This window comes from Podarcis filfolensis (assembly GCF_964270895.1).
Source record: "Podarcis filfolensis genome assembly, chromosome: 16".
Taxonomy (NCBI): domain Eukaryota; kingdom Metazoa; phylum Chordata; class Lepidosauria; order Squamata; family Lacertidae; genus Podarcis; species Podarcis filfolensis.
This window is the reverse complement of record NC_139620.1, coordinates 21,938,692-21,963,693: the sequence shown is the minus strand read 5'-3', so window position 1 is coordinate 21,963,693 and position 25,002 is coordinate 21,938,692. Positions and strand designations below refer to the sequence as shown.

Here is a 25,002-nt window from a genome sequence, read left to right as displayed (position 1 = left end):
TCCATAATGAACTGAAAAAACGTTTAAGCGTTCTTTTCCAAAAGAAAAACCAGAATCCTTTTCCTTGGGAATAAATCAGACTGAAATTCCCAGGTGTCAAAAAAGGTTATTTATGTATGCTACTACTGTGGTCCGTGTTTGGTTAGCCCCAAAATGGAAAACGAGCAAGGTCCCAACTAAAGAAAAATGGCAACTTAAGCTGACAGAATATGCGCAGCTTGCAGACTTAACATATAGAATAAGAGACCAAGAAGAACATACGTTTAGAGAAGATTGGTAAACGTTTGTTGAATATATGGGGGGGAATTGTGTACACATGAAAACGTTGGCAGCATTAAGATAAATTCAACAGTGTAAATAAGTTCTGATAGATGCAATCACGGAATACTGAATGGTTTAGTTTTTGTAAAAACATGCAGGGATATATGATATGAACCATGGAAAGAGAATAAGGGATATTTTGAGGATTTAAAAATGAGTATTTTAAAATGTAAAACAGAAAATTTAATTATATATTTTACCAGTTGGGTATGTGACAGAAGTAGGGTCTGTTGTGCCTCTTGTAAGTCTTTCCCTCCTTCCTTCCTTTTTCTCCCTTTCAGTAACAGGGCAGTCTGGCCTTTGGACAGCCCTCCTGGTCAAGATGAAACTGGACCCTGTCGATTTCATCGCCAAGTACCTGGAAAAGATCTTTGACCGGATTGTCACCCAGAGCCCCATGAATAAGGTGACTGGGTTTGATTCTTCGGCAGAGGTTTTCAAGGGCATCCTGGCCCGAGAGATGATGAAGCTGCCATAGTCAACACAAACTGTGGTCCACTTAGTTTCAGTACTGCCAGCTTTCCAGAAGTGGGGGAACTTTTTCCAGGCCGGAAGCCTCATTCCCTTCTTGGCATCCTTTCAAGGGCTACATGCTACATGGGGGGCGGGGCTAGAGGCAGAACAGTAAGCTAGTTTTTCCACCCCACCCCCAGCAGGAGGCATAATCTGAGTTCAAGGGCACATTCCAGACAGGCAAAGCTACTCAAGGTGGGTGCAGAGGGCCAGCCAGAGAGGTTAGAGGGCCCAAGGCTCTCCCCACACCTGGTCCACTCTGAACAGGCTCTCCAGGGGTGCAGGCAAAGGGTCTCTTTTTGATCTGCTGCTTATAAATGTTAATTGGAAATGGCAGGGATTCGACCTGTGGCTTTCCACTCTGCAGAGTTGATGCTCTACCACTGATCTGTGCTCCCTTCCTAAAATGCTTCTTAATGGACCTAGTGTGATAAGATTTTATACCTGGGGGTTGCGGGTTGAAAAATCTTGCTGATGCTGCTTCTCTCCTGTCCGCAAAAGGACACAGAGACCACAGGTGCATGCAGTGAAGAGTGCTGCAGATTAAGACTATCAGCCCCAAGTGTTGAGAGAATATTATGGTGTTGTTGTTTAGTTGTTTAGTCGTGTCCGACTCTTCGTCACCCCATGGACCAGAGCACGCCAGGCACCCCTGTCTTCCACTGCCTCCCGCAGTTTGGTCAAACTCATGCTGGTAGCTTCGAGAACACTGTCCAACCATCTTGTCCTCTGTCGTCCCCTTGTGTCCTCCATCTTTCCCAACATCAGGGTTTTTTCCAGGGAGTCTTCTCATGAGGTGGCCAGAGTATTGGAGCCTCAGCTTCACGATCTGTCCTTCCAGTGAGCCCTCAGGGCTGATTTCCTTCAGAATGGATAGGTTTGATCTTCTTGCAGTCCATGGGACTCTCAAGAGTCTCCTCCAGCACCATAATTCAAAAGCATCGATTCTTCGGCGATCAGCTTTCTTTATGGTCCAGTTCTCACTTCCATACATCACTACTGGGATAGTGCTGTAATCCTTGACAAGTGGCTGTTTCCCCTCCCCTTTCTTGTTTCACAGTCATCCCTGAATGCAGTGGGTCTGCTTTCTGCCCTCTCTCCCAGCCAAGTCCTCCCTCAGGTCATCAGCACCATCTCCGCCTTTCTAGAAAACCCAGCGCTGTTTCTTGTGACTCAGGAGGAGTTTGCTATCATGAAGACACCCGAAGGGGAACTTTATGACAAGTCCATCTTGCACAGGTGAGGACGAGCGCTTGGATACAGGAAGCTGCCTTATACTGAGCCAGGCCATTGGTCCATCTAGCTCAGTGTTGTCTACACTGACTGGCAGCGGCTCTCCCATTCCAGACAGGGAACCTTTTTGCCTACCCTACCTGGAGATGCCAGGTATTGAACCTGGGACCTTTTGCCTGCAAATCAGATGTTTTGCCATTGAGCTACAGCCCTCCTTATTTTTGACAGGCCATGCCAGGTTTCCAAAGCACTTTTAGGAGAAAAAATCTCCTAAAAGTCGAGACATGTATGTCATTGACCTATGGACCTTGTGTAGACAGACCACTAAGCGATGACCTTTCCCTTTGAAATGTGTGTGGTATAACAAAACACCACTAACGAAACTGCTTTGATCTGTGGAACTGGCACTCTTACAAGTGAAACATGATACTCATTCTGCACTTGTAAGAAATCAATCTTTTAGTGTAGCAATGCTTAAACTTCGGAACTCCCTGCATAAATCTCTTTTTAGCTGTTGTATATATAGAGAGAGAGATATAGTTTGTGTAAAATGCTTAGAGAGGTCTTTATCACAATCAAACCGTATATAATTTTTGTTTAAATAAATAACAAATATTAAATGTTTTCTGTTCTTTTGTGGTAGCTGTAATTGAAGCTGATAACCTGAGATGATTTCACTGGATTGTGCTAATCTCTCTCTCTTTCCTTTGCTGTCTTCAGTGCTCAGCAAGACAGCTTGAAAAAGGCCAACATGAAGAGAGAAAACAAAGCTTATTCTTTCAAGGAGCAGATCATTGAACTGGAGCTGAAGGAGGTGAGGTCTTGCATGGTGGATAATGCCATATTTAGGTCTAATATAAGCCCTGTTTTAAAGCAACTGGACTGGTTGCTTCTCTTAGCATTTAATGTTTGTTAATGTTTGATGTTTTATTATGTTTTTATATATGCTGTAAGCTACCCAGAGTGCTGCTGCTGCTCCTCCTCCTCCTCCTCCTCCTTCTATATTACAGTCGTACCTTGGTTCTCAAACACCTTGGTACTCATACGTTTTGGCTTCCGAACACCAAAAACCTGGAAGTAAGTGTTCCGGGTTTTGGACATTTTTTGGAACCCAAACATCTGACGCAGCTTTCACTTGAGTGCAGGAAGCTCCTGCAGCCGATCGGAAGCCGCGCCTTGGTTTTCGAACATTTTGGACGTCAAATGGACTCCTTGAACAGATTACATTCGAGAACCAAGGTACAACTGTATTATTATTAAAGCCCTAAATGACTCAGGCATGGGCTGGAGGAAAGTTGGATTTCAGATCTTCATTCAGTTCTGCAGGTTTCTTTTGGAACACTCACCTTTTCTCAAGCCTGATGAGCCACCTCTCAGGGGATAACAGGGAAAACATCCCATGTAAAGCTCCCTGAGTTTCTGGGAGAGAAGGGGAAAGAAAATGAAGATGAAAAGAAGACTGAATAGTTTTAAGTTGCATCAAGACCTTTTTTGGTAGCATTTGGTGAGCAACCTGTGATAAACTAAGTCAGATTGCATAGAGCTAGGTGTCTTTTTTCTTTCTTGCTGCTGTCATCCTGAGCTTGTCTGTCTCTGGGCACAACTCCCAATTCACTCTCATTTTCTCCCCCATCATGTTGCCCCTTGTCTTTGAACTGCTGAAGCTGCTTCCTTTGGAGGGAATGCTGCTGCCCGCTTCCCCGTTATAACCAAATAGATGGTTTTCTCTTCTTCAGGAGATTAAGAAGAAGAAGGGGATAAAGGAGGAGATCCAACTAACCAGCAAACAGAAGGAAATGCTGAATGCCCAGCTGGAAAAGGAATCTCAGACCAGGAAGCAGTTGAAAGAGGTAAGCTATAGCTGGGCCTAATGTTAAGAACATAAGAAGAGCCTGCTGGATCAGGCCACGGGCCCATCGTGTTCTTGCAGTGGCCAGCCAGATACCTGTGGGTGTTATAGGAAAATCCTTGGGCTCACTTGCATTGTCAAACAAAGACACCAGCCAGGAAAATAGTAATAGTAGTAGTAGTAGTAATAATAATAATAATAATTTATTTATTATTTATACCCTGCCATCTGGCTGGGTCTCCCCAGCCACCTTGGGTGGCTTCCAGCAAAATATTAAAATACTGTAATACATCAAACATTAAAAGCTTCCTTAAACAGGGCTGCCTTCAGATGCCTTCTAAAAGTCTGGTAGTTGTTCTTCTCCTTGACATCTGATGGGAGGGCGTTCCACAGGGCGGACACCACTACCGAGAAGGCCCTCTGCCTGGTTCCCTGCAACTTGGCTTCTCGCAGTGAGGGAACCGCCAGAAGGCCCTCGGTGCTGGACCTCAGTGTATATAGGAGCAAAACAGCAGCCTGTAGGCCTGATCTTTATTCAAAAGACTGTCGCAACAGGACTTCCACCCACCACATGGAAGAAGCAGGAAGAAGCACCGAACAAAAGGGTGCCCCTTCTTTTATAAGCTTTCCCTTTTCCCACAAACCCCTTTGGTGAAGCTTCATGCATGCATCACAGATACATCATACATATGTCACAAAGGGGGAGGGGATTTCTTGCCTCCAACCCTCCCTTGCCCCCCCACTTTACACCCATCAAGTGATAACAATGGAAGTATTTACAAGTTCCTGCTTTTCCCTGCTCAGGTAATCACATTTCTTTGTCCTGACCCAGAACCTAATCCGTTCCTGGGTGGTTTGCTATTGTCCACAGGATGACTACCTGTCTGGCACCCATTTGCCAGGATGCCAGTGATTATCTCTTATGTAAGAGGCTGCTGTGTACCTGATCCCGGGTTTCAGGGATTATGGCTGTCTTTTACCAGTTTCCCAAGCCCCCCCGCCTTTGGTAGCCATCTTTTCCCTGAGTAAAATGAAGTTGGAATGGTGTTGATTTGGGCATTTGGTCTGGGGGTGTAGTGTCCCATTTAACTGGAAACAAAACTCCACCACCACCTTTATAAAAATTCCGGTCACATGGGAAACCCACAAGCAGGATCTGAGCACATGAGATTTCTCCCCTCCAGCATTGAGATGAGAGGGGCTGGGGAGAGACCTTGAAATTACAAGCAAGAATAGGGTCTCTCCTCTGAACTGGCACATTTCCACACTGAAGGGCAATGTTTGCTTCCTGGCTGGTGGTTGTTGTTGTTTTAATAAATTAAATTAAATTTAAAAAATAACGTGGGCTGGATCACACAAAAGAGGGTAGCCTAGCCCGCTGCAGAGCATATGTCAACAAATTGTTACCTGTTGCCTCTGAGGACCCTCTTGACTCTGTCTCTGAAGACCACCCCCTCCATCTCCCGTTAGCAGATCAACCGCCCCACCATATCCACTGGTCACCAGCTGCTGCTGCTGCTGTGGTCCAATATTGTCATGCCATCTGTTTCTGGGTCAGCAAGTCCCTTTTCCCCTCTTACTGTGCTGATAATGTTGATAAAGAAAGAAAATACAGAGAAAGGATTGAGCTTATGGGTGTGTGGGTGTGTTAGTCCAAAGCTTGGCTGCTTCCTTCAAGATTGCCTTTTGCCAGTAACCACCGCAGTGTTCTATTGCAGCTTGACAATGAACTGGAATCAATGCTGGGTCTCCTGGATGCTGTTCTAAAAAGGAACCCCCCTGGTCTCTCCCAGTACATCCCCAGTCTCATAGGCTTCTTCCTGCCTCTGCTGAAGTCCCCTCTGGCGGCTCCAAGGATTAAGACCCCTTTCCTTTCTTTGGCGTCCTGTGTGATGCCTGATCGGTTGAAGACTTTTGGTTAGTGTTCCGCTTTGTGTGTGTTTATATCTATCTATCTATCTATCTATCTATCTATATCATCTATCTATATCTATCTATCTATCTATCTATCTATCTATCTATCTATCTCTGTGATGGGGGAAAACTCAGATAAGATAAGCTTTTGTAGCATAAATCTGCAAAAATACAAACAAACGTAGATTGGGGTAGCCAGCCAGGGTGCCTTCCCCCCCTCCTCAATTTTGGTGCTGGACTTACAACTCCCTTCACCCCTCTCCCCAGGTACTGTAGTGAGTCACGTGACCTTGAGGATGATAAAGCCTGAGTGTGTTTTGGATGAATCCTGGTGCCAAGAGGACCTGCCCACTGCTGTGACCAGAGTGGTGACCTTGCTGCACACGCACACTGTGCCTGTCCGGATGAACAAGGGAGAGGCAGGTGAGGACCCGCTTCTGATTTTTTCCACCTGATTTGGTTGCTAGGCAGTGCCTCCCCCCTCCTCCCCGAGCAGCTGACTAGAAGAAGAAGAAGAAGAGTTTGGATTTGATATCCCGCTTTATCACTACCCGAAGGAGTCTCAAAGCGGCTAACATTCTCCTTTCCCTTCCTCCCTCACAACAAACACTCTGTGAGGTGAGTGGGGCTAAGAGACTTCAGAGAAGTGTGACTTGCCCAAAGTCACCCAGCAGCTGCATGTGGAGGAGCGGAGACGCGAACCCAGTTCACCAGATTACGAGTCCACCGCTCTTAACCACTACACCACACTGGCTACAGAATTAACTCTTTAAGTTATGAACTGAATAATCACTGCTGTTGCACTCCCAACGTCAGCCATGCCCATTGATTTCTACTCTATCAGTGGCTGACGTTGCATGTATGGGCATGTCCTTCTGCGTCTGTATCTCCCCTCTTCTTTTCTGCCTGTTGCAGGTCCCGTGCCATTAACGGCCCCAGCCTTTTCCTTAGTCTTCCCTCTCCTCAAAATGGTGCTGCTGGAGACTCCCAACGACAGTGAAGAGAAGGAGGAGCTGTTGGTCAAGGCTCTGCAGACGATCACAGTCCATGCTCAGCTGAGATCATCTGCCAGCAGCCAGAGTTTGCTGGTGGACGAGGTCAGTGTTTTCCATGGGGTTGCATCATCTTTAGAAAGCAAGCTGCCATTTTTACTTGGTGGCTGACAGACATGCCCTACCCCCCCCAGGAGGTTCAAACGAAGCTGAAAATGCACAGCCGAACAAAGCTGATGCAAGTCTTGAGATACTTTCCTTCTCATCACATCCCTCCTCCTCTGCCTCTTTGTCTTGAGAGCTGCCTCCCTCGCCTGGCCCCAGATGCAGCATACAACAGCTTGTAGCCATAGAAGAACAGGAAGTACTTCAACATGAATTTAAAATGTTGTAACATTAATGCAACTGAACAGAGTTACAGTGGTACCTTGGTTCTCAAACTTAATCCGTTCCGGGAGTCGGTTCAACTCCTGAAACCGTTCGAAAACCAAGGCGCAGCTTCTGATTGGCTGCAGGAGATTCCTGCAGTCGAGCAGAAGCTGTGTCGGATGTTGGGCTTCCGCAAAACGTTCGCAAATCAGATCAGTTCCGGGTTTGTGGCGTTCGGGAGCCTATTTGTTTGGGAGCCAAGCCGTTTGAGAACCAAGGTACCACTGTATTTGCTGGATTTGGGTGTTACATTTTAGTATTTGACCACTATTTTAACGATGTATTGATTCACATGTTGTTCTGTTGCAAGCCGCTTTGAAAAAGCAACATATACAGTATATTTCTGTGTGTAAGACTAGGTTTCCCTCCCTAAAAAATAATGTCAAAAATTAGGGGGCATCTTACACACAGATACATCTTCCCCATTTTCTTAAATCTGAGTCCCCCAAAATAGGGGGTGTCTTATACATGGAGGTGTCTTATAGACAGAAAAATACGGTCAATGTAAATAATAACAGCAATGCAGTAAGTCGACCAGTATGTAAATTTTGTTAAGTACATAAAATACAGAATGCTCACCTGCTGGGAGCCATTCCAAATCCCCCAGCTTCATTGCATGATGAGAATGATTGTTCATTATTGGTTGTGCACTTGCCTTTTTTAAAATGACAAGTGTTTGCGTTTCTCTTTTGCCCCTCTTTCCTCCCGGTCACCTGTCAGAACGGACCCGAGTTACTGCCTCGCACAGAGATGCTGCGGCTCCTGAGTAAAGTGATCGGGACAGGCTCTCCACGCTTACAGGTGAGCTGGCCACCCATTCTAGTACAGCAGTAGCTCGCAGACCAGATGCATAGTCCCTGTAGCTCTTTTTATCTGGTCTTTGTTGTTCCTGTTAAACCTGTATTCAGCTCCCATACTTCTAATGTTAACTGTACAGTGCCTGTATTAATATGTTATGCAGTGCCTGAGTACATGTGAGCCAGTGTTTCACAGTGGTTAGATTGCTGGACGAGGATTTAGGAGACGGGTTCAGATCCTCACTCGGCCATGAGGCTCACCATCTCTCAGCCTTAACCTACCTCACAGGGTTATTGTGGGGCTAAAATTGAGAGAGGAAGAACTATGGATGCCACCTTGAACTCCTTGGAGGAAAGATGGTTTATAAATGCAATTGATTGATTCACTTACGGATTTTCCAGTTTGGTGCCATTAATGAGATTATATTTAGGTGTCTGCTGAAAACATCTGTGCTTAGTAAGGCTTTCCCTTGCAACCTGGCCATTTATGGAATATCAATTTTATATCAGATGAAATTGCTTTGTTGTTGTTTTGGTTTGTATGGATTTGAACTTGAATTTTATTATTATCGTCACAGACCAGTTCCGACTCACAATATCAGGAAAATCATAAAACACAACAGGACTACATTGAATTGCAATTGGGTAGAACAGAGACAATTCAGATATAGCGGCAGTCAAAAATATATATTAAATCTTGATCACTAAAATGTAACCTAAAATTGTCATTAAAAACCTTAATCATTTTGGTAGTACAGCTTGTTCCCTAAGTTTTATGGCAGTTGCACAGAATTTGGCCACCCTTAGCATGATCTCTAGATCCTTGTCCTCTACCAGGAGTTTTAGACATTGAAGTTCGGACCCATTTGGAGATTTTTGTATAACAGGAGTAATAAATACCGAGCGTATATCCCTGTAGAAACGGCAGCATAACAAGACATGGGAGACAGTTTCTACCTCCATCAAGCCACAGGGGCAGACTCATTCCACATATGGTTTACCCTTGAATCTGCCCTGCAATAAGGCAGATAGCAGCACGTGGGTGGTTCCATGGTTTTTAGTTGATTGAATCCGTTTTTATTTCTTTCAGAGTGTGTTTTAATGTCCTTTTTGGACCCCTTTGGTGGCTTTGTGCCGTGAACCTGCCTATGAATTTGTATGACAACAATTACATTCCTTCGCTGTCTGATTTTAAGCTCTCTTGCCTCTTGTCAGGTCTTGGCTTCCAACGCCCTGACCGCCCTGTGTGCCAGCAGCAGTGGAGAGGACGGCTGTGCCTACGCAGAACAGGAAGAAGTGGATGTTTTACTCCAAGCCCTTCAGTCCCCGTGCATGAATGTCCGAGATGCAGCCCTCCGGGTCAGTCGGGATCTCTTTCCAGCCAGCACAGTGGGGGGGATGGGTGGCTTCCCATCCACCACTGGAGGAAGATAAGTTTGTAGAGCTGTGTTAGGGAATCCCAGGCCTGGGGGCCTAATGTGGCCCTCTGGGCCTTCATGCCTGGCCCTCGGAATGCAGCATGCCCTCCCAGTCTTGCTGCAAGCGTGTGCCTGCAAAGTAATACCTGAACAGCCTTAATGCATGCTGGAAAGGGGACGTCACTTCTCATTGCAGTTTTGGAATACAAGGAGGTTGGGGAGGAAGGCTTTCTGCTGACTTGTCCTGTTCTGATCTTCAGGGCTTGATGGAGCTGCAGTTGGTGCTGCCAACGCCGGACAGCGATGAGAAGAATGGGATGAACCTTTTGCGCCGTCTCTGGGTGGTGAATTTCGACAAGGAGGAAGCAATCAGGACGCTGGCCCAGAGGTGAGAATTTGCTGTCCCACCAAAGAGATGCTCTTTTTTTCTTTTTTTTTGTACCAGAGGCACATTGCTCAAATGTCAGATGATACTTCTCCGCCAGGACCTGAGGAAGTGCTTTTACCAGTGGACATAGGAAACTGCCTCTGCAGAGTATTGCCTAACAAATGGAACCCTCCTAAGTCTTGCCAGGGCCTAACAATTATTGGCCCACCTTGACGCAGAGGCAGGCTTTTTCACTGGTCGCAGCTTGGTTGTGGAATGCGCTACCTGCTGAAAACTCCCCTCGTCGCTGCCTGATATGAGACCGGGGTGGATCTTCGATACCCGGAGGATGACCTTTGGCTTTCGTCTCTTACAGGCTTTGGGAGTCGATGGGTCTGGAGTTGCAGCCTGACATCTGTTCGGTCCTCATTAAAGATGTCATCCACTATGAGGAAGCCGTGCGCCAGGCTGGGGCCGAGGCGCTTTCCAAGAGCGTTGAGCAGTATCGAAGCCAGACGAGGGACGTCATGACCAAACTGATGGAGATCTATCAGGAGAAACTCTATGTATGCCATTCGTGAGGAGGGACTGGGGGGAGGTCTAGAGCAGGAGTGGGGGGGAACCTCTGGCCCAGAGGCTCTGGCACTGAGACCTCTAGGTGTCTGTGTATCCAGTCCTCGGGACCCTCCCTAGGCCACACCTCTCCTCTTCCCAAACTACATTCCTGTGTACTATCCTTGCGTGCTTTCACCTGGCAGCAATGTAGTAGTAGTAGTGGTGGTGGTATTTATTTTTTCATTCGTTCATTCATTCATTCATTCCCTGACCATCTGGCTGGGTTTCCCTAGCCACTCTGGGCAGCTCTCAACAGAATATTAAAAACATGATAAAACATCAGACATTAAAAACTTCCCTAAACAGGGCTGCCTTCAGATGTCTTCTAAAAGTCAGATAGTTGTTTATTTCCTTGACATCTGGTGGGAGGGCGTTCCACAGGGCAGGTGCCACCACCGAGAAGGCCCTCTGCCTGGTTCCCTGTAACATCACTTCTCGCAGTGAGGGAACCGCCAGAAGGCCCTCGGAGCTGGACCTCAATGTCCAGGCTGAATGATGGGGGTGGAGACGCTCCTTCAGGTATACGAGGCTGTGGCCGTTAAGGGCTTTAAAGGTCAGCACCAACACTTTGAATTGTGCTTGGAAACGTACTGGGAGCCAATGAAGGTCTTTCAGGCCCTTCAGTGTCCTCGTTCTGTGATAATGAGCATACGAAGAGCCTGCTGGGTCAGGCCAAAGGTCCACCTAGTCAAGCATCCACTGGCCAATCAGATGCCCCAATGGGACAGCTCTCCTGACACGGTTACCTGACAAATGATGACCATAAAGCAATATAGTAGTTCAAGCACCAGGTGTGGGGAGAGCAATACTGTTTAAAGCATTGTGGAATAAAGCACAACAGAACACAGCAAGAGCCTGGCTGCTGGATCAAATGCCCATCCAGTCTAGCATCCTGTCCTCCCAGTGGCCAACCAGATGCCCCAGTGGGAAGCCTGCAAGCAGGATCCAAGCACAACAGCGCTCTCCCCACTTGTGATTCCCATCATCCAGTACTCAAGAGGTGTGCTGCCCTTGACACCACCATGGCTGGTAGCTCTTGAGTCAGAGTCCAGCCACATCTACAGGGCCACAGGTTCCCCACGCCCTGGTCTTATAGAGAAACTTATGTCTAGCACGGTGTGCTTCTGTCCCTGCCCCCTCCCTCCCCATTATTTGTTTTGCACCTGGATTTTGACCGTGTCCAGCTTTTATAAGCTCCTTTGCTGGGTTTTCTGACGGAATGCCTGTTTCTCTTGAACAGAGGCCTCCACCGGTTTTGGATGCTCTGGGACGTGTGATATCTGAATCTCCACCCGACCAGTGGGAAGCCAGGTAGTCCTTACTTAAATTAAAATTCTGACTCTCTATCCAGCTGAGGTACTTCAGGCCTCTGACGTTATAAGGCGAGGTGTAAATGTAATAGTTTAAATCGGGGCTTCCCAAACTTGCGTCTCCGGCTGTTTTTTGACTACCACTCCCAGCATCCCTGACCTGGTAGCTAGTAGGGCTGGGCGATATCTGGTTTTCAACATCACAATATATCACCAGCTAAACATCACGATATACTGATACATCACGGTGTCTGAAATAAAGATGAGGCTATGTAGAAGTACTGGTAGGCTTCACGGTTTTTCCTACATTGTGATTTTTGCATAGTACTAGCTTCTTCTTCTTTGGCGATCACTAGTAGCCGAGTAAGATTGTCTTCCATAAACATGGTTTTAACAATGAGTCCATAAGTGACTGTGGAGGCCAATTCTGGATCCACACGTCCTTCCACAGTGGGGACATTGGTTTCCGGGCAGGAGCTGGTCATGGTGTGGATTTGCCAAGCATGCCTTCCTCCTAGCACGATCGTAGCTATATACACACAACAACATATTGCCAGGTGAAAAATTATGAAACCAATATCACAATAGGGACTTCAAACTGGTTTTGGATGAAATATTGATATATTGCCCAGCCCTAAACCCTGGTTTAAAAGCATAGGAACACAAGAAGCCTCCATGAGTCAGTCTGTCTAGCTCAGTACTGACTTAACTGGTCGTGCCTCTCCAGGTTTAAGGCAGGAGATATTCCCAGCCCTACCTGGAAATACCTGGGACCTTCATGCTGCTCTGCCACTGAACCATGGCCCTTCGAACCATAGCTACCATGTTACCTTTACAGGTGTGGCATTGCGTTGGCCCTGAACAAGCTCTCGGAGCACCTGGACAGTTCGCAGGTGAAGCCTCTCTTCCAGTTCTTTGTACCGGATGCCCTTAACGACCGCAACCCTGAAGTCCGGAAGTGCATGCTGGACGCAGCCCTCTCGGCGCTCAATACCCATGGCAAGGTAGGCATTAAGATACATCGAAATGAAACAGCCTTATATTGACTCGGTCTTTTGGTTCATCTAGCTCACCATTGCATCCAGGTCTTTGAAATCACGGTTAATGCTATTGTGTGTGTGTCCTACGGCTTTTCAGGACAGTGTCAACTCCCTGCTGCCCGTGTTCGAGGAGTTCCTGAAGGACGCGCCAAACGATGCCAGCTATGATGCCGTCCGGCAGAGTGTCGTCATTCTGATGGGCTCCCTGGCCAAACATTTGGACAAAAGCGATCCGAAAGTCAAGCCGATCGTTGCCAAACTGATAGCAGCCCTTTCCACTCCATCCCAACAGGTAAGCTCTTTCTCTTTTCCTTTCCACCTTTTGCAGAGATGGGAGCAGGGTAGGAGATTTGGGGGGCGGGGCGGGTTCAAAACACTGAGAAGAGATCTCTGAACCAGTTTTTGCATTTTCGGTTCGTTTTGACTCTTTTGGTAGTTTGGTTAATGCAGTAGTCCCCAGGCAGTCCACCAGGGGGCAGTGGCATACCACGAGAAACAAATCAATTAAACACGCAGCTGCTGGGAATACAATGGTGCTTAAATATACTGTGAAATTTGAAGATTATTGTTTCTCTTTTTGCTTCATTGCAGTGTTATTTTGTCCAAATTGAGGTTGACGTTAACTGGTTCCGCGTTGCCTTGTTTCAGACTGCAGTTAATATTAACCACAGTTTGTCAGTTCGGGTGAAATGACAAACTGCGGTTAAGCCAAAGCGGAAGCTTGCTGTCTCCTTTCCCTGGCTGCTTGAGAGGCTTGCTGTGACTCATTTGACTCTACTCGCACTAAACAACGGTTTAGGGTGTTGTGCGAATGTGGTCTCTATCTCAGTGCGGGAGAGCTACAAAAGATTGAAAATGAATTCACATAAGACATAAGGTCCTGATAATGGTGAGGTCTTTGAGCTTTGCTTTCAGAATTTGGCTGCCCGTGATACTTTTTCTAAAAAAGAAATAATAATAAAGAGGCACATTTTGAGGAGGTTGCTCCTGACCCCACGTTGCTCCAGGAGACGCAGGAAGCAGTGTCCCTTTTACCTGGTTTACCTCATGGCCCGCCCTTGCTAAAATGGACTGGTCATCAGATCACCTGCCTTAATTAGGGTCAGTTATAAATGTGTTTTAAACAATGGGGGACAGTAATAAAAAGTGCATTATATTCCATTAGGGAGCAAATTATCCACCTGCCTAATCATACCAAATTCACTGGGATGCGGGTGGTGCTGTGGTCTCAACCACTGAGCCTCTTGGGCTTGCCGATCAGAAGGTTGGCAGTTCAAATCCTTGCTACAGGGCGAGCTCCCATTGTTCTGTCCCAGCTCCTGCCAACCTAGCAGTTCGAAAGCAGACCAGTGCAAGTAGATAAATAGGTACCACTCCGGTGGGAAGGTAAATGGCGTTTCCATGCGCTCTGGTTTCCGTCATGGTGTTCCGTTGCACCAGAAGCTGTTTAGCCATGCTGGCCACATGACCCGGAAAGCTGTCAGACAGCTGTGGACAAACGCCGGCTCCCTCTGCCTGAAAGCGAGATGAGCACCGCAACCCCATAGTCGCCTTTGCCTGGACTTAACCGTCCAGGGGTCCTTTACCTTTTACCAAATTCACTTTCTATGACTGGCCCCCGAGTCAGCCCAAGGTAACTTTTGCTTGAATTGCATTCTTGTCACGGTGATCCCTGTAGGTCCAGGAGTCCGTGGCCAGCTGCTTGCCACCCCTGGTGCCTGCCATCAAGGAGGATGCAGGAGGGATGATTCAGAAGCTGCTGCAGCTGCTGCTGGAGTCCGATAAGTACGCCGAACGGAAAGGAGCCGCTTACGGCCTGGCTGGCCTGGTGAAAGGCTTGGGCATCCTCTCCCTGAAACAGCAGGAAATGATGGCCACGCTAACAGATGCCATCCAGGACAAGAAGAACTTCCGGCGGCGAGAAGGTGAATTGATTGGCAGATTCTCCCCCTGTTCTCCCCATCTTAACTTCTTTAGGACTTTTGCCCTTGATGTGGGTGGGTGTGTCGCTTGCTTGGAACCTCACCCAATGTTCTCTGCCTGCTAGACGAAGGGCTCTTGCGCTAAGGGACATGCAATTTTCTTTCTTATTTATTTATTTATTAACTTTCTTATGTTACATACGCATACATTGCCATATTACATTACAGGGCTTATTATAATAGAATTTCCAACATGTATACAAAGTTTATATACAAAATTTATATACTTAAAAAAAGAAAAAGCAAAGACACAAAACTATTCCAAAATAGTATTTGTACCAGGACTACGGACTTCCTGTCAAATCTCGTCGTATATTCCTTTTTTTACAAGTGAATGTACTCTTATTATTGTATGTTTCTTTACATTTTATCTAATACATTCCTATATCAATATGTACCCTTGATATTGTTTCTCAACTCAATTTTTCTCCAACATCAATCGAATGCTAGCATAGATAATGTACCTTTACTATGTTTTTGAACATATATCTTATATCTATCCCATTTTTCCATAAATTTTCATTTTGAATTGCCTCTCAGGCTATTTGTCAACTGCGCCATCTCAGCAAATTCTAGTAGTTTATTAGGGACATTCAAATTTTAATGTTTCGCAATGGGGATCTGGTAGAACGGTTCCGCTGCCGGGAATTTGTTGCACAACGGATTTCAAAGTCTTATCGTGTGACAAAGTTGCCAACGGCCTGACGCCTTCTTTTGTGTAAAAAAGTGTTCTGTTGGCCCAAAACAACACTCACGACTCACACCAAAGGAGAAACCATGAAGCCAAGGTGCAAAGCCTTGATAGATAATCTGCTTTGGACGAAGACAGGAAATGGGCCGAGTGAGGACAGGAAGCACCTGCATACTTCTCAACTCTGAACATTTCCTGCCTTGGATACCAGGCGGCGATATTCACCCATGTGACAGCCTGACGTGCATCAAAACCACCTTTCAGACAAGACCAGGGGTCCATTCCGTTGGTGCAAAACCTTTTGCCAGCAGAACAGCTGTACTGCTAAGCAACTTTAACTCAGCACTGCTTTGGATACAACCCATAGTTCAGACCGAGGGGGTCCCGGTGCAGTCTTGGCCTGAACTAAAAGCAAGCCCCCTGTGTTGCAATAAGAACCAATCACAACAATACAAACACAACACGTAGGCTAATAGTTAGTAGAGAATATATAATAGAATAGTGATATCATTCAAATTACAAGAATAAGCCAATCAAAGTTCACATGTACAATATAACAGAATGGTAGTGAGAACTGTCAAGCCGTGTGTTCAAAGCAGACATCTAAGGACAGTCTCACAATAGTCTTTCAAAAGTTTCAACAGAAGACGTCTCAAAAGTTTCAAAAGTGAAGTCTCTCAATAGTCTTTCAAAAGTTTTAACGGAAGATGCCTCAAAAGGACAGTGTCTCCGGAATGATACTACTGTTTTGTGATAGTCTTCATCTACTGGAAATAAGATACAAGGCATACAATCGATGAATGATAACTAAACTGAGCTACCTGCATACACATTGTAAAATAAAGCAGAACATACAAAACAGAATAAATAAATAAAGTTACATACCCGATATTTTTCAACAAATTGAAATTTGAATGATATCATTATTCTATTATATATTCTCTACTATTAGCCAACGTGTTGTGTTTGTATTGTTCTGATTGGCCTGAACTAAGGCAGTTGTAGCGTTTCTGGACCAGCAGTTGCAGCATTTCCCTATTTCAGGCTACATCCAGTGGCTGGGCACCGTGATCTTGCTTTTTTTGAGAAGGGTGGTTGAGACTGAAATTAGAAGGGCGAGGGGGGGGGGGAAGCGGAGATAAACTGCACGGAAAATTCCAACCCTTTCCTTCATTTCATGTTTTGAGCTTGCAGGCTGAGAGAAAGTTGGCGGGGAGAGAGCCTCGCTTGCCAGTCTGCCCCTTGCCCTGACAAAAGCCTTGTTTGCCTCCCATTTAGGGGCCTTGTTTGCCTTTGAGATGCTCTGCACCATGCTTGGGAAGCTCTTTGAGCCTTACGTGGTCCACGTCTTGCCCCACCTGCTGCTTTGCTTCGGAGACGGGAATCAGTACGTCCGAGAGGTAAGAAGTGCCTGGTGTTTCCAGGGCAGTAGGTTAAGGATGGAAGAAGCATTGGGCTGCTGGATTAGGCCAAAGCCCCACCCACCCCCTGCCCAGGTCCAGCACCCTGTTCCCCATCGTGGCAGTAAAGGTAAAGGGACCCCTGACCATTAGGTCCAGTCGTGACCGACTCTGGGGTTGCGGTGCTCATCTCGCTTTATTGGCGGAGGGAGCCGCCATACAGCTTCCGGGTTATGTGGCCAGCATGACTAAGCTGCTTCTGGAGAACCAGAGCAGCGCACGGAAACGGCGTTTACCTTCCTGCTGGAGTGGTACCTATTTATCTACTTGCACTTTTGATGTGCTTTCGAACTGCTAGGTTGGCAGGAGCTGGGACCAAGCAACGGGAGCTCACCCCATTGTGGGGATTTGAACCGCCAACCTTCTGATCGGCAAGCCCTAGGCTCTGTGGTTTAGACCACAGAGCCACCCATGTCTCGATGGTGGCAGTAGCCTTACCTTATTGCATAAGAACATAAGAAGCACCTGGCTGCAGGATCAGGGTCATTTCTTCCAGCATCCTGTTCACACACTGGCCAACCAGATGCTGCTGGACATAATAATCTCTTAATTAGCATACATACGCAGTAAACACCCAAGAAGGATTTCCTTAAAACTAGGTGAAAATCAGATAAGAGTGCAACTGTATATCACAAGCATAACACCTTTAAAAACATTATGTGGGTCCTGGCTGGAGACAGAGAAACTCGCTCCAGTCTGCTACTGCTGATGAGTGTAAAAATGCATGACAAATAATTGTATGGTGATTCCCTTGGCCCAGGGGCAGCCAGTGCTGTGTCCTCCGGATTTTAATGGACTCCAAATCCCATCAGCCCCAGCCAGCATGGCCGGTGGACAGGAATGATGGGAGTTGTAGTTCAACATCACCTGGAAGGCACCGCAGTGGCTACCTCACCTTAGATTTAGTTTTCTGGTGCCCTCACACCTGCACACACAGTTCATTGCTGGAGTTGAGAGTGATCCTCTATAATGTTTGGCTGCTGGATCTCGAAGTGGGTTTGAGGCCAGTTGTGATTTCTCCGTTTCCTTCCTTTGAGGCCGCAGACGATTGCGCCAAGGCCGTGATGAGTAACCTGAGTGCCCACGGGGTGAAGCTGGTGCTGCCTTCGTTGCTGGCTGCGCTTGAGGAGGAGTCTTGGAGAACCAAAGCTGGTAAGAACTTGGGACTGGGTTCCTTTTTCATTTAAGGGAAGGGAGGCTGACTGACAGCTTTTGGAATGGCTGTAGCTCCTTCGTTCTTGCGGGAAGATTATACCAGCGTTGCCTTATTTTGCTCAGGTATTATTCTCTGCAAAGAGCCATCCTAACTAGGTAGGATCTTTACAGCTTTTGGGAAACTTTAGTCTCTCGAAGTTTATTGTTTAAGTTGTCGTAGCAGCATAGCTGTCAACTTTCAGATTTGAAAATAAGGGATCAGCAGCCTCGAAAAAAAGGAATCAGCAGCCTCACCTATCCCGGGGACAGTCTATGGGATATCTAACAATCCGGGATAGCAGCGGGAAACGGCGCTGGAATAAGGGAATTTCCCGCAAAAAAAGGGAAGGTTGACAGCTGTGGGTGGCAGGGTCCATTGAGAATGAAATTTAGTCTCTGTTGGTCACTGTTTATCTTAGCTCTCCAAAACTTTTGAAGCTGCATGCATGACTGTGGCTGTAATCCTCTGTACACTTAATTTTGGGGAGGGAGGTCCCACCGAGCTTGGTGGATATGACTTCCTAGTAAGGCTGCCCTGTGGACTGACTTCTAACTCTGCCTCTGTCTATCGATCTATCTATCATCTATCTATCATTCCATCATTCCCTGGCTTCCTGCTCTTCCCCACCAGGGTCAGTGGAGCTGCTGGGTGCCATGGCTTACTGCGCCCCCAAACAACTCTCCTCCTGCTTGCCAAACATTGTGCCAAAACTCACCGAGGTGCTCACAGACTCCCACGTGAAGGTCCAGAAGGCTGGGCAGCAGGCGCTCCGGCAAATTGGGTCGGTTATCAGGAACCCCGAGATCTTGGGTAAGAGCTTGTAGTTTGTGTTTCTGTGTGGACTAGCATCTTCCTCTTGAGGCGTGCAAGGTGGAACAAATGGGACCACATTGCAAATTAAAAATAAAGCACAATAAAACATGAGATTCAGGGAGCCAGCCAGCCAACCCTACCCTATTCCAGGATACTCCATTCCCCCACCTGTTTCCTATTTTCCACTCCAGATATTTGGCATTCCATGGTCCCTAAGCATACACAGTCCTCATTGGGCTGTTTCAACAGGGGTTGCTCCTTTGGGATTCCTTGCCCCCATTTCCCCCTCCATAGTTCTGAAAATCGTGGGATTCCTCCAGGCCTGCTGACATCTCCCTCTTGTTTCTCAGTGACCCCGTTGTGTAGTACATAATGGCCTGGACTCTGCTGAGTTTGCTGGTGGAGGGAGCAGGTAGACCCAAGCATGGAGGTTGGATGTATCAGTGGCTACTAATTATGGAGTCTGGATAGAACCGCCATGTACTGAATCAGTATACCCCTGAATACCAGCTGCTGGCCTCTGTCCAGAATGGAACAGGACTTTATAGGCATCTAATGAAACCTTGAATCTAGCAAGGTCGAAAACAGGCAGCTGGTGCATCACTTTCAACAGAGGCGTCACAGGTTGTTGCCAGCAGCATTTTGCATATGGGTTACCAAAACACGGACTGTTGTTGCCAAACTATCAGCCGGCTCTTTGCTCTGATCCTGACCATGTCCTCCTCCTTTTCTTCCCCTCCGTACAGCAATCGCGCCTGTTCTGTTAGATGCCTTGACAGACCCATCCAGAAAGACGCAGAAGTGCTTGCAGACCCTGCTGGACACCAAATTTGTCCATTTCATTGACGCCCCTTCACTGGCTCTCATTATGCCCATCGTCCAGAGGGCTTTCCAGGATCGCTCCACGGACACGAGGAAAATGGCCGCCCAGATTATTGGCAACATGTACTCTTTGACAGATCAGAAGGTGAGCTGGAGAGAGGTTTCAGAGCCAGGGGTGGGAGCTTTTTTTCGGCTCAAGGGCCACATTATCTTCTGCAGGGGCCACATGCCATTGGTAGGTGGGGCCAGACTCAAAAGGGGGTGGAGCAATGAATGTAAATTTTACCTTCGTACCGCAGGCTAGTTTCTACACACACGCCTCTCTCTGTCCTCCCATCTGGACAAACAAGAGCCATTGTCGCAGGTCAAAGACACATCTCAGCCAGGCAAAAACATGCAACAGATTCAGGGTATGAAACTGACAGCCAGAGGCAAGATGAGTTCTGCAACTCCTGATATCCATTCATCTCCTATGTGAGATGCAACAATCAATCTAGGCAACCCCCACAGAAGCACCTGGAGACTTATTGGACTTGAATTGTTCATATGCATCATAAACTTGTTCCGAGTAGTGGTTCCAACCTTAAGATGCAGTTAGGCCTCTTTTTAAGAAATGACTGCTATTGTTGTCTATTGTCATTTAAATTATGTATATGAAAAAGCAATGATAGCTAGCTAGACAGACAGAGAGATACATACATACATACATACATACATACATACATACATAGACAGCCAGTGCTTTTTTCTGGGGGGGGGGGATGCAGGGATATGCATACCCCTAAACATTTTGTGAATCTAAGTTTGGCCTCATGAGTAGGAAAATGAGAGTACCCCTAAACATATTTTTTTAAAGAAAAAAAGCACTGCAGATAGCTATAGATTTAGATAAAATACGCAGGGGGTGGATCATGACTGGTGAGAGGTGCATCCTGGGTAGGGTTCCAAGGGTCAGATAGAAAGGCCTGGAGGGCCACATGTGGCCCCTGGATCTGTTGTTCCCCATCCCTACAGGAACTGCAGCAGATCCACATACGTAGAAATGGTTCCCTGAGGACAGAGCCTCTACAGGCCATGACTTTGCTGTTTGTTGCCCTCCCAGCTGTGTTTGGAGGGGGACTGGCTGCTATGTGAAAAACAGGGCACACGTGTTATCTGTGCCGTTTGCCATCTGCACCCTTTCAAGGTCCACATGCACTGATCCCAAAATCCCAATTTGTGATGTTCATCCCACTTAACCTGTCCCCCTTCTCCATTTCAGGATCTGGCTCCTTATCTGCCCAGTGTGACCCCAGGTCTGAAGGCCTCTTTGCTGGACCCGGTGCCTGAGGTACGCCATCTCGGTGCAGTTCCTTCGTTCGGTGGCCTTTCCCCCCTCACCTTTTCCTCCCAGTTTCCCACAATCCTTTCCTTTGGACTCTCAGGTGCGCACGGTATCCGCAAAGGCGCTGGGAGCCATGGTGAAGGGGATGGGCGAGTCTTGCTTCGAGGACCTGCTGCCTTGGCTGATGGAGACCCTGACGTACGAGCAGAGTTCGGTGGATCGGTCTGGGGCCGCCCAAGGCAAGGACAGCAGGCTGTTTTCTGGCATTTGATAAAAACAATGGATTTGGCTGCAAGCGAGTTGGGGGCTGGTTGCCTGCTCAGCTCGCCAGCATGTTGCGCAGCCTCAAGCAAAGTTATTTACTTATTATGGGAGAGAGCCATTGTGGTGGTGTGGTTAGATAAGAGTCTTGGACCAAGACCCGAGAGAAAAGGATTCAAAGGTGGGTTGTGCTAAGAAGCAGTGACCGGCCCCCAAGGTCGCCCAGTGAGCTTCACAGCTGCCAAGTGGGAATTTTGAACACGGGTCCCTTCCAGGTCCTAGTCCGACACTCTCGCCGGTACAGCCACACCAGCTTTCAAGTTACTCTCCGCCCCGTCGCACCATTTTGTAAGATCAGGTTTCTAAACGGCCTACCTCGCAAAGTTGTTGTGAACGTTGGAAATCTTGGAAGCTGCTTTATATGCCGAGAGAAACTTATTTGTCAATGTAGATTCTGTGCCAATATGCGCTCAGCCATTTTGCTGTGGCTCCTCACCCACAAGAGACGGGGTTTACCTCATCAAGGCATTTCAGATTCTGCTATTCCTGGGAATGGGAGGCGTAGGAAGCTGTATACATCATTGAAGTCCTCCAGTCACTGAAATCCCTTCCAGGCTCTGGGATTTTACCAGAGGCTGCCCACACGTTGTTTGATCACACCTTCACAAACATATGGGCTAGCTATTTGCTTTGTCTTATTAAACCCGGAAAAGTAAGAGATTCTCAGAAGGCTGTTCTGAACCCAGTGGCACATTTTGCATTTCAATGGGAAATATACCTTTTGTGGGTATACACATCCATGCGATCCTGAGCAAGAGAGTTACACCAAAACACACCATCTTTTCCAGGTCTGGCTGAAGTCATGGCTGGCTTAGGAGTGGAGAAGCTGGAGAAACTTATGCCAGAAATCGTGGCTACAGCAAGCAAAGTGGACATCGCCCCCCACGTCCGGGACGGTTACATCATGATGTTCAACTACCTGCCCATCACCTTTGGGGATAAGTTCACACCTTATGTTGGGCCCATCATACCTTGCATCCTTAAGGTAGGGTTTTCGGGGCAGGTTTTTGATCCTTCCATCCAGAAGGGATGGAGGCTTGCATCCAAGTCATGGGAATGGAGAAGCCTCCAAGTCTCTGACGGCTGGAGATCCCACTCTTAGCCTCTGTGCTGCGCCCACAAAACCAACCCTTGTTGGTAATTTGTACCCTCCTACTTAGGCACTGGCAGATGAGAATGAGTTCGTGCGGGACACGGCTTTGCGCGCCGGGCAGAGGATCATAAGCATGTACGCAGAGACAGCCATTGCGCTCCTCTTGCCTCAGCTGGAGCAAGGCCTCTTCGATGACCTCTGGAGAATCAGGTTAGAGCCGACTTCCCATTCATGTGGCTTGTCACTTGCGGGGAATCTCACGGCCTAGGACCCTCGTACCTACCGGACCGCCTCTCCCGGTATGCCCCATGGAGGACCTTAAGGTCCAAAAAGAGCAACACCCTAGAGGTCCCGGGCCCTAAGGAAGTTAGATTAGCCTCAACCAGAGCCAGAGCCTTCTCAACACTGGCTCCGGCCTGGTGGAACGCTCTGTCTCATGAGACCAGGGCCCTGCAGGATCTGCTTTCTTTGCGCAGGGCCTGTAAGACAGAGTTGTTTCGCCTGGCCTTTGGCTTGGAGTCAATTTGATTCCCTCCCCCTCTTTCTGTTTTCCTTTCTCCTCCTGTGATGAGGCTGCATGTTAATGTTTTAATGTTGTATTTTAATCTTGTTTTTTAAAGTTGTATCATTCAACTTGTTTTTATTATTGGTTGTTAGCCGCCCTGAGCCCGGCCTTGGCTGGGGAGCGCGGGGTATAAATAATTTTTATTATTATTATTATTATTATTATTATTATTATTATTATTATTATTATCATCATCTAGAATGGGGACCGAGAACCACATGTGCAGGGGACCAATGCGACCCTCCAGTCCTCAGGGCTCTCCAGAGGCCACACCCACACTGTGGTCCTGCTTTGCTGTTTGCTTGTTTGTTCTTGCTCGGCTGGGGTGTGTACAGCTACCCTACTGTACAAAGATAGAATTCACCCTCATGGCTCCACCCACTTTTGTTTCTGACCCTGCCCAGGGTCATGTGACTCCCAGAGGTTGTGCAAAAGGGAATGCTGCCCTCTGCTGAAAAATGCTTCCTCATTTGTGCTATACGTCAATCTTGCCTTACCTGCCCTCTTTTTAAATTTATTTTTCAAACAGGTACAGCTCAGTTCAGCTGCTCGGGGACCTCCTCTTCTATATTTCGGGAGTCACAGGGAAGATGACAACGGAGACGGCTTCTGAGGACGACAACTTTGGAACAGCCCAGTCCAACAAGGCGAGTGCTGTCCTTTCCTCTCCCGGCTGCTTTGAGAGCAAACAGCTGGAGCCCAGACTAGGCAAGACGGTGGATATTTGCAGTGTTAGAAACTCAGGTGTATAAGCCAAATGGCACCTTAAACTTAGGTTACGGTTGCCACAACAGATTTCTATGATTCAATTGTCTTGGCTACATTGCCTGACTGTAGCTTGCTCTTACAACAGTTCACTTGTCTCAGTATGCAAGGAGGAGAAACACACACAGTGGAAATGGGAATGGTATTAACCATGGGCTAGGGCAGAGGTTTTTAAACTGCGGTTGCCAACCCTGACATCCAGAAATCTCAACGTACAGTGGTACCTTGGTTTAATAACAGCTTAGTTTATGAACAACTTTGATTAAGAACACTTCAAGCCTGGAAGTAGGTGTTTCGGTTTGTAAGCTTTGCCTTGGAAGCAGAACATGTTCCACTTCCTGTTGTGTGTGTTCCTTTTGTAAACTGAGTCCCCTATTGCTTTGGGAAAGCACGCCTTGGTTTAAGAACAGACTTCTGGAACGGATTAAGTTCGTAAACCAAGGTACTACTGTAGTCGCAATTGGAACTGCACCAGTAGCAAAACACACATGACACCTGGGGAATTTCAAACACTTGATATATAACTACTCTCTTTTTTCCTTTTTCCTTTCTTTTTTAAAAATAGCCGCCGCCAACCTTCTATTAAAAAACCAGTGCCTTTTGCTTCACTGGTAGATCTTGCCACCCAAAAATTATTGCTTTCCCTTCTTTGGGGGTAGGGGATGTGAAGAGATGAACGATATGATTTGAGATCTCCCAATGAATGCCTTCCCTAGTTTGGCCCTGTAGTATGTTTCTTGCTAGTGTGAAACGCGGTGGGCTTTATCCAGATAAATTCTTCTCAGAGGAGAAGACCCATAGAAATCCATGCATCTTATGTTGCTGTTGCCACTCGTTTGATTTCTTACCTGCCCTCCACCATGAGCTCCCAGGGCGCTGGTTACAACCGTTTTAAAGAAAAAAAAAATTCAGAATGGTTGAAGCAGTTTGCAGTCATGAGAACAGCTTGCTAGATCAGGGCAGTGGCCCAAGCAAGGCAGCATCCTGTTCTCACAGAGGACAACCAGAAGCCTTTTCTGGGGAAATCTGCAAACAGGACCTGAGCACAAGAACTCTCTCCCCTCCTGTGGTCTCCAGCAACTGGGATCCTGAAGTATTACAGCCTCCAACTGTAGAGGAAGGGCATAAGCATTTTGGTCAGTGGCCATTGATAGCCTTGCCCTCCAAGAGTTT

The 25,002-nt window shown here is 47.1% G+C and overlaps 2 protein-coding genes across 2 annotated transcripts in view; one reads left to right on the top strand and one right to left on the bottom strand.

Annotated features, from left to right (window-relative positions):
- Positions 1-25,002, bottom strand: part of SRRM4 (serine/arginine repetitive matrix 4) — a 345,117-nt gene that overhangs the window by 63,066 nt on the left and 257,049 nt on the right. The gene's annotated exons all lie outside the window — the stretch shown is intronic.
- The window catches only part of GCN1 (GCN1 activator of EIF2AK4), a 66,868-nt gene that overhangs the window by 17,347 nt on the left and 24,519 nt on the right, over positions 1-25,002 (top strand). The window contains exons 20-43 of the mRNA XM_083589551.1: positions 603-727; positions 1,895-2,073; positions 2,788-2,881; positions 3,804-3,917; positions 5,635-5,833; positions 6,098-6,253; positions 6,746-6,927; positions 7,972-8,052; positions 9,264-9,407; positions 9,727-9,854; positions 10,210-10,399; positions 11,689-11,759; positions 12,597-12,762; positions 12,896-13,090; positions 14,477-14,723; positions 16,750-16,871; positions 17,969-18,083; positions 18,757-18,936; positions 19,686-19,906; positions 21,023-21,091; positions 21,186-21,324; positions 22,195-22,391; positions 22,567-22,709; positions 23,594-23,711. Of these exons, the coding sequence (XP_083445677.1) occupies positions 603-727; positions 1,895-2,073; positions 2,788-2,881; positions 3,804-3,917; positions 5,635-5,833; positions 6,098-6,253; positions 6,746-6,927; positions 7,972-8,052; positions 9,264-9,407; positions 9,727-9,854; positions 10,210-10,399; positions 11,689-11,759; positions 12,597-12,762; positions 12,896-13,090; positions 14,477-14,723; positions 16,750-16,871; positions 17,969-18,083; positions 18,757-18,936; positions 19,686-19,906; positions 21,023-21,091; positions 21,186-21,324; positions 22,195-22,391; positions 22,567-22,709; positions 23,594-23,711 (3,575 nt within the window). The remainder of the gene's footprint in view (positions 1-602; positions 728-1,894; positions 2,074-2,787; positions 2,882-3,803; positions 3,918-5,634; positions 5,834-6,097; positions 6,254-6,745; positions 6,928-7,971; positions 8,053-9,263; positions 9,408-9,726; positions 9,855-10,209; positions 10,400-11,688; positions 11,760-12,596; positions 12,763-12,895; positions 13,091-14,476; positions 14,724-16,749; positions 16,872-17,968; positions 18,084-18,756; positions 18,937-19,685; positions 19,907-21,022; positions 21,092-21,185; positions 21,325-22,194; positions 22,392-22,566; positions 22,710-23,593; positions 23,712-25,002) is intronic.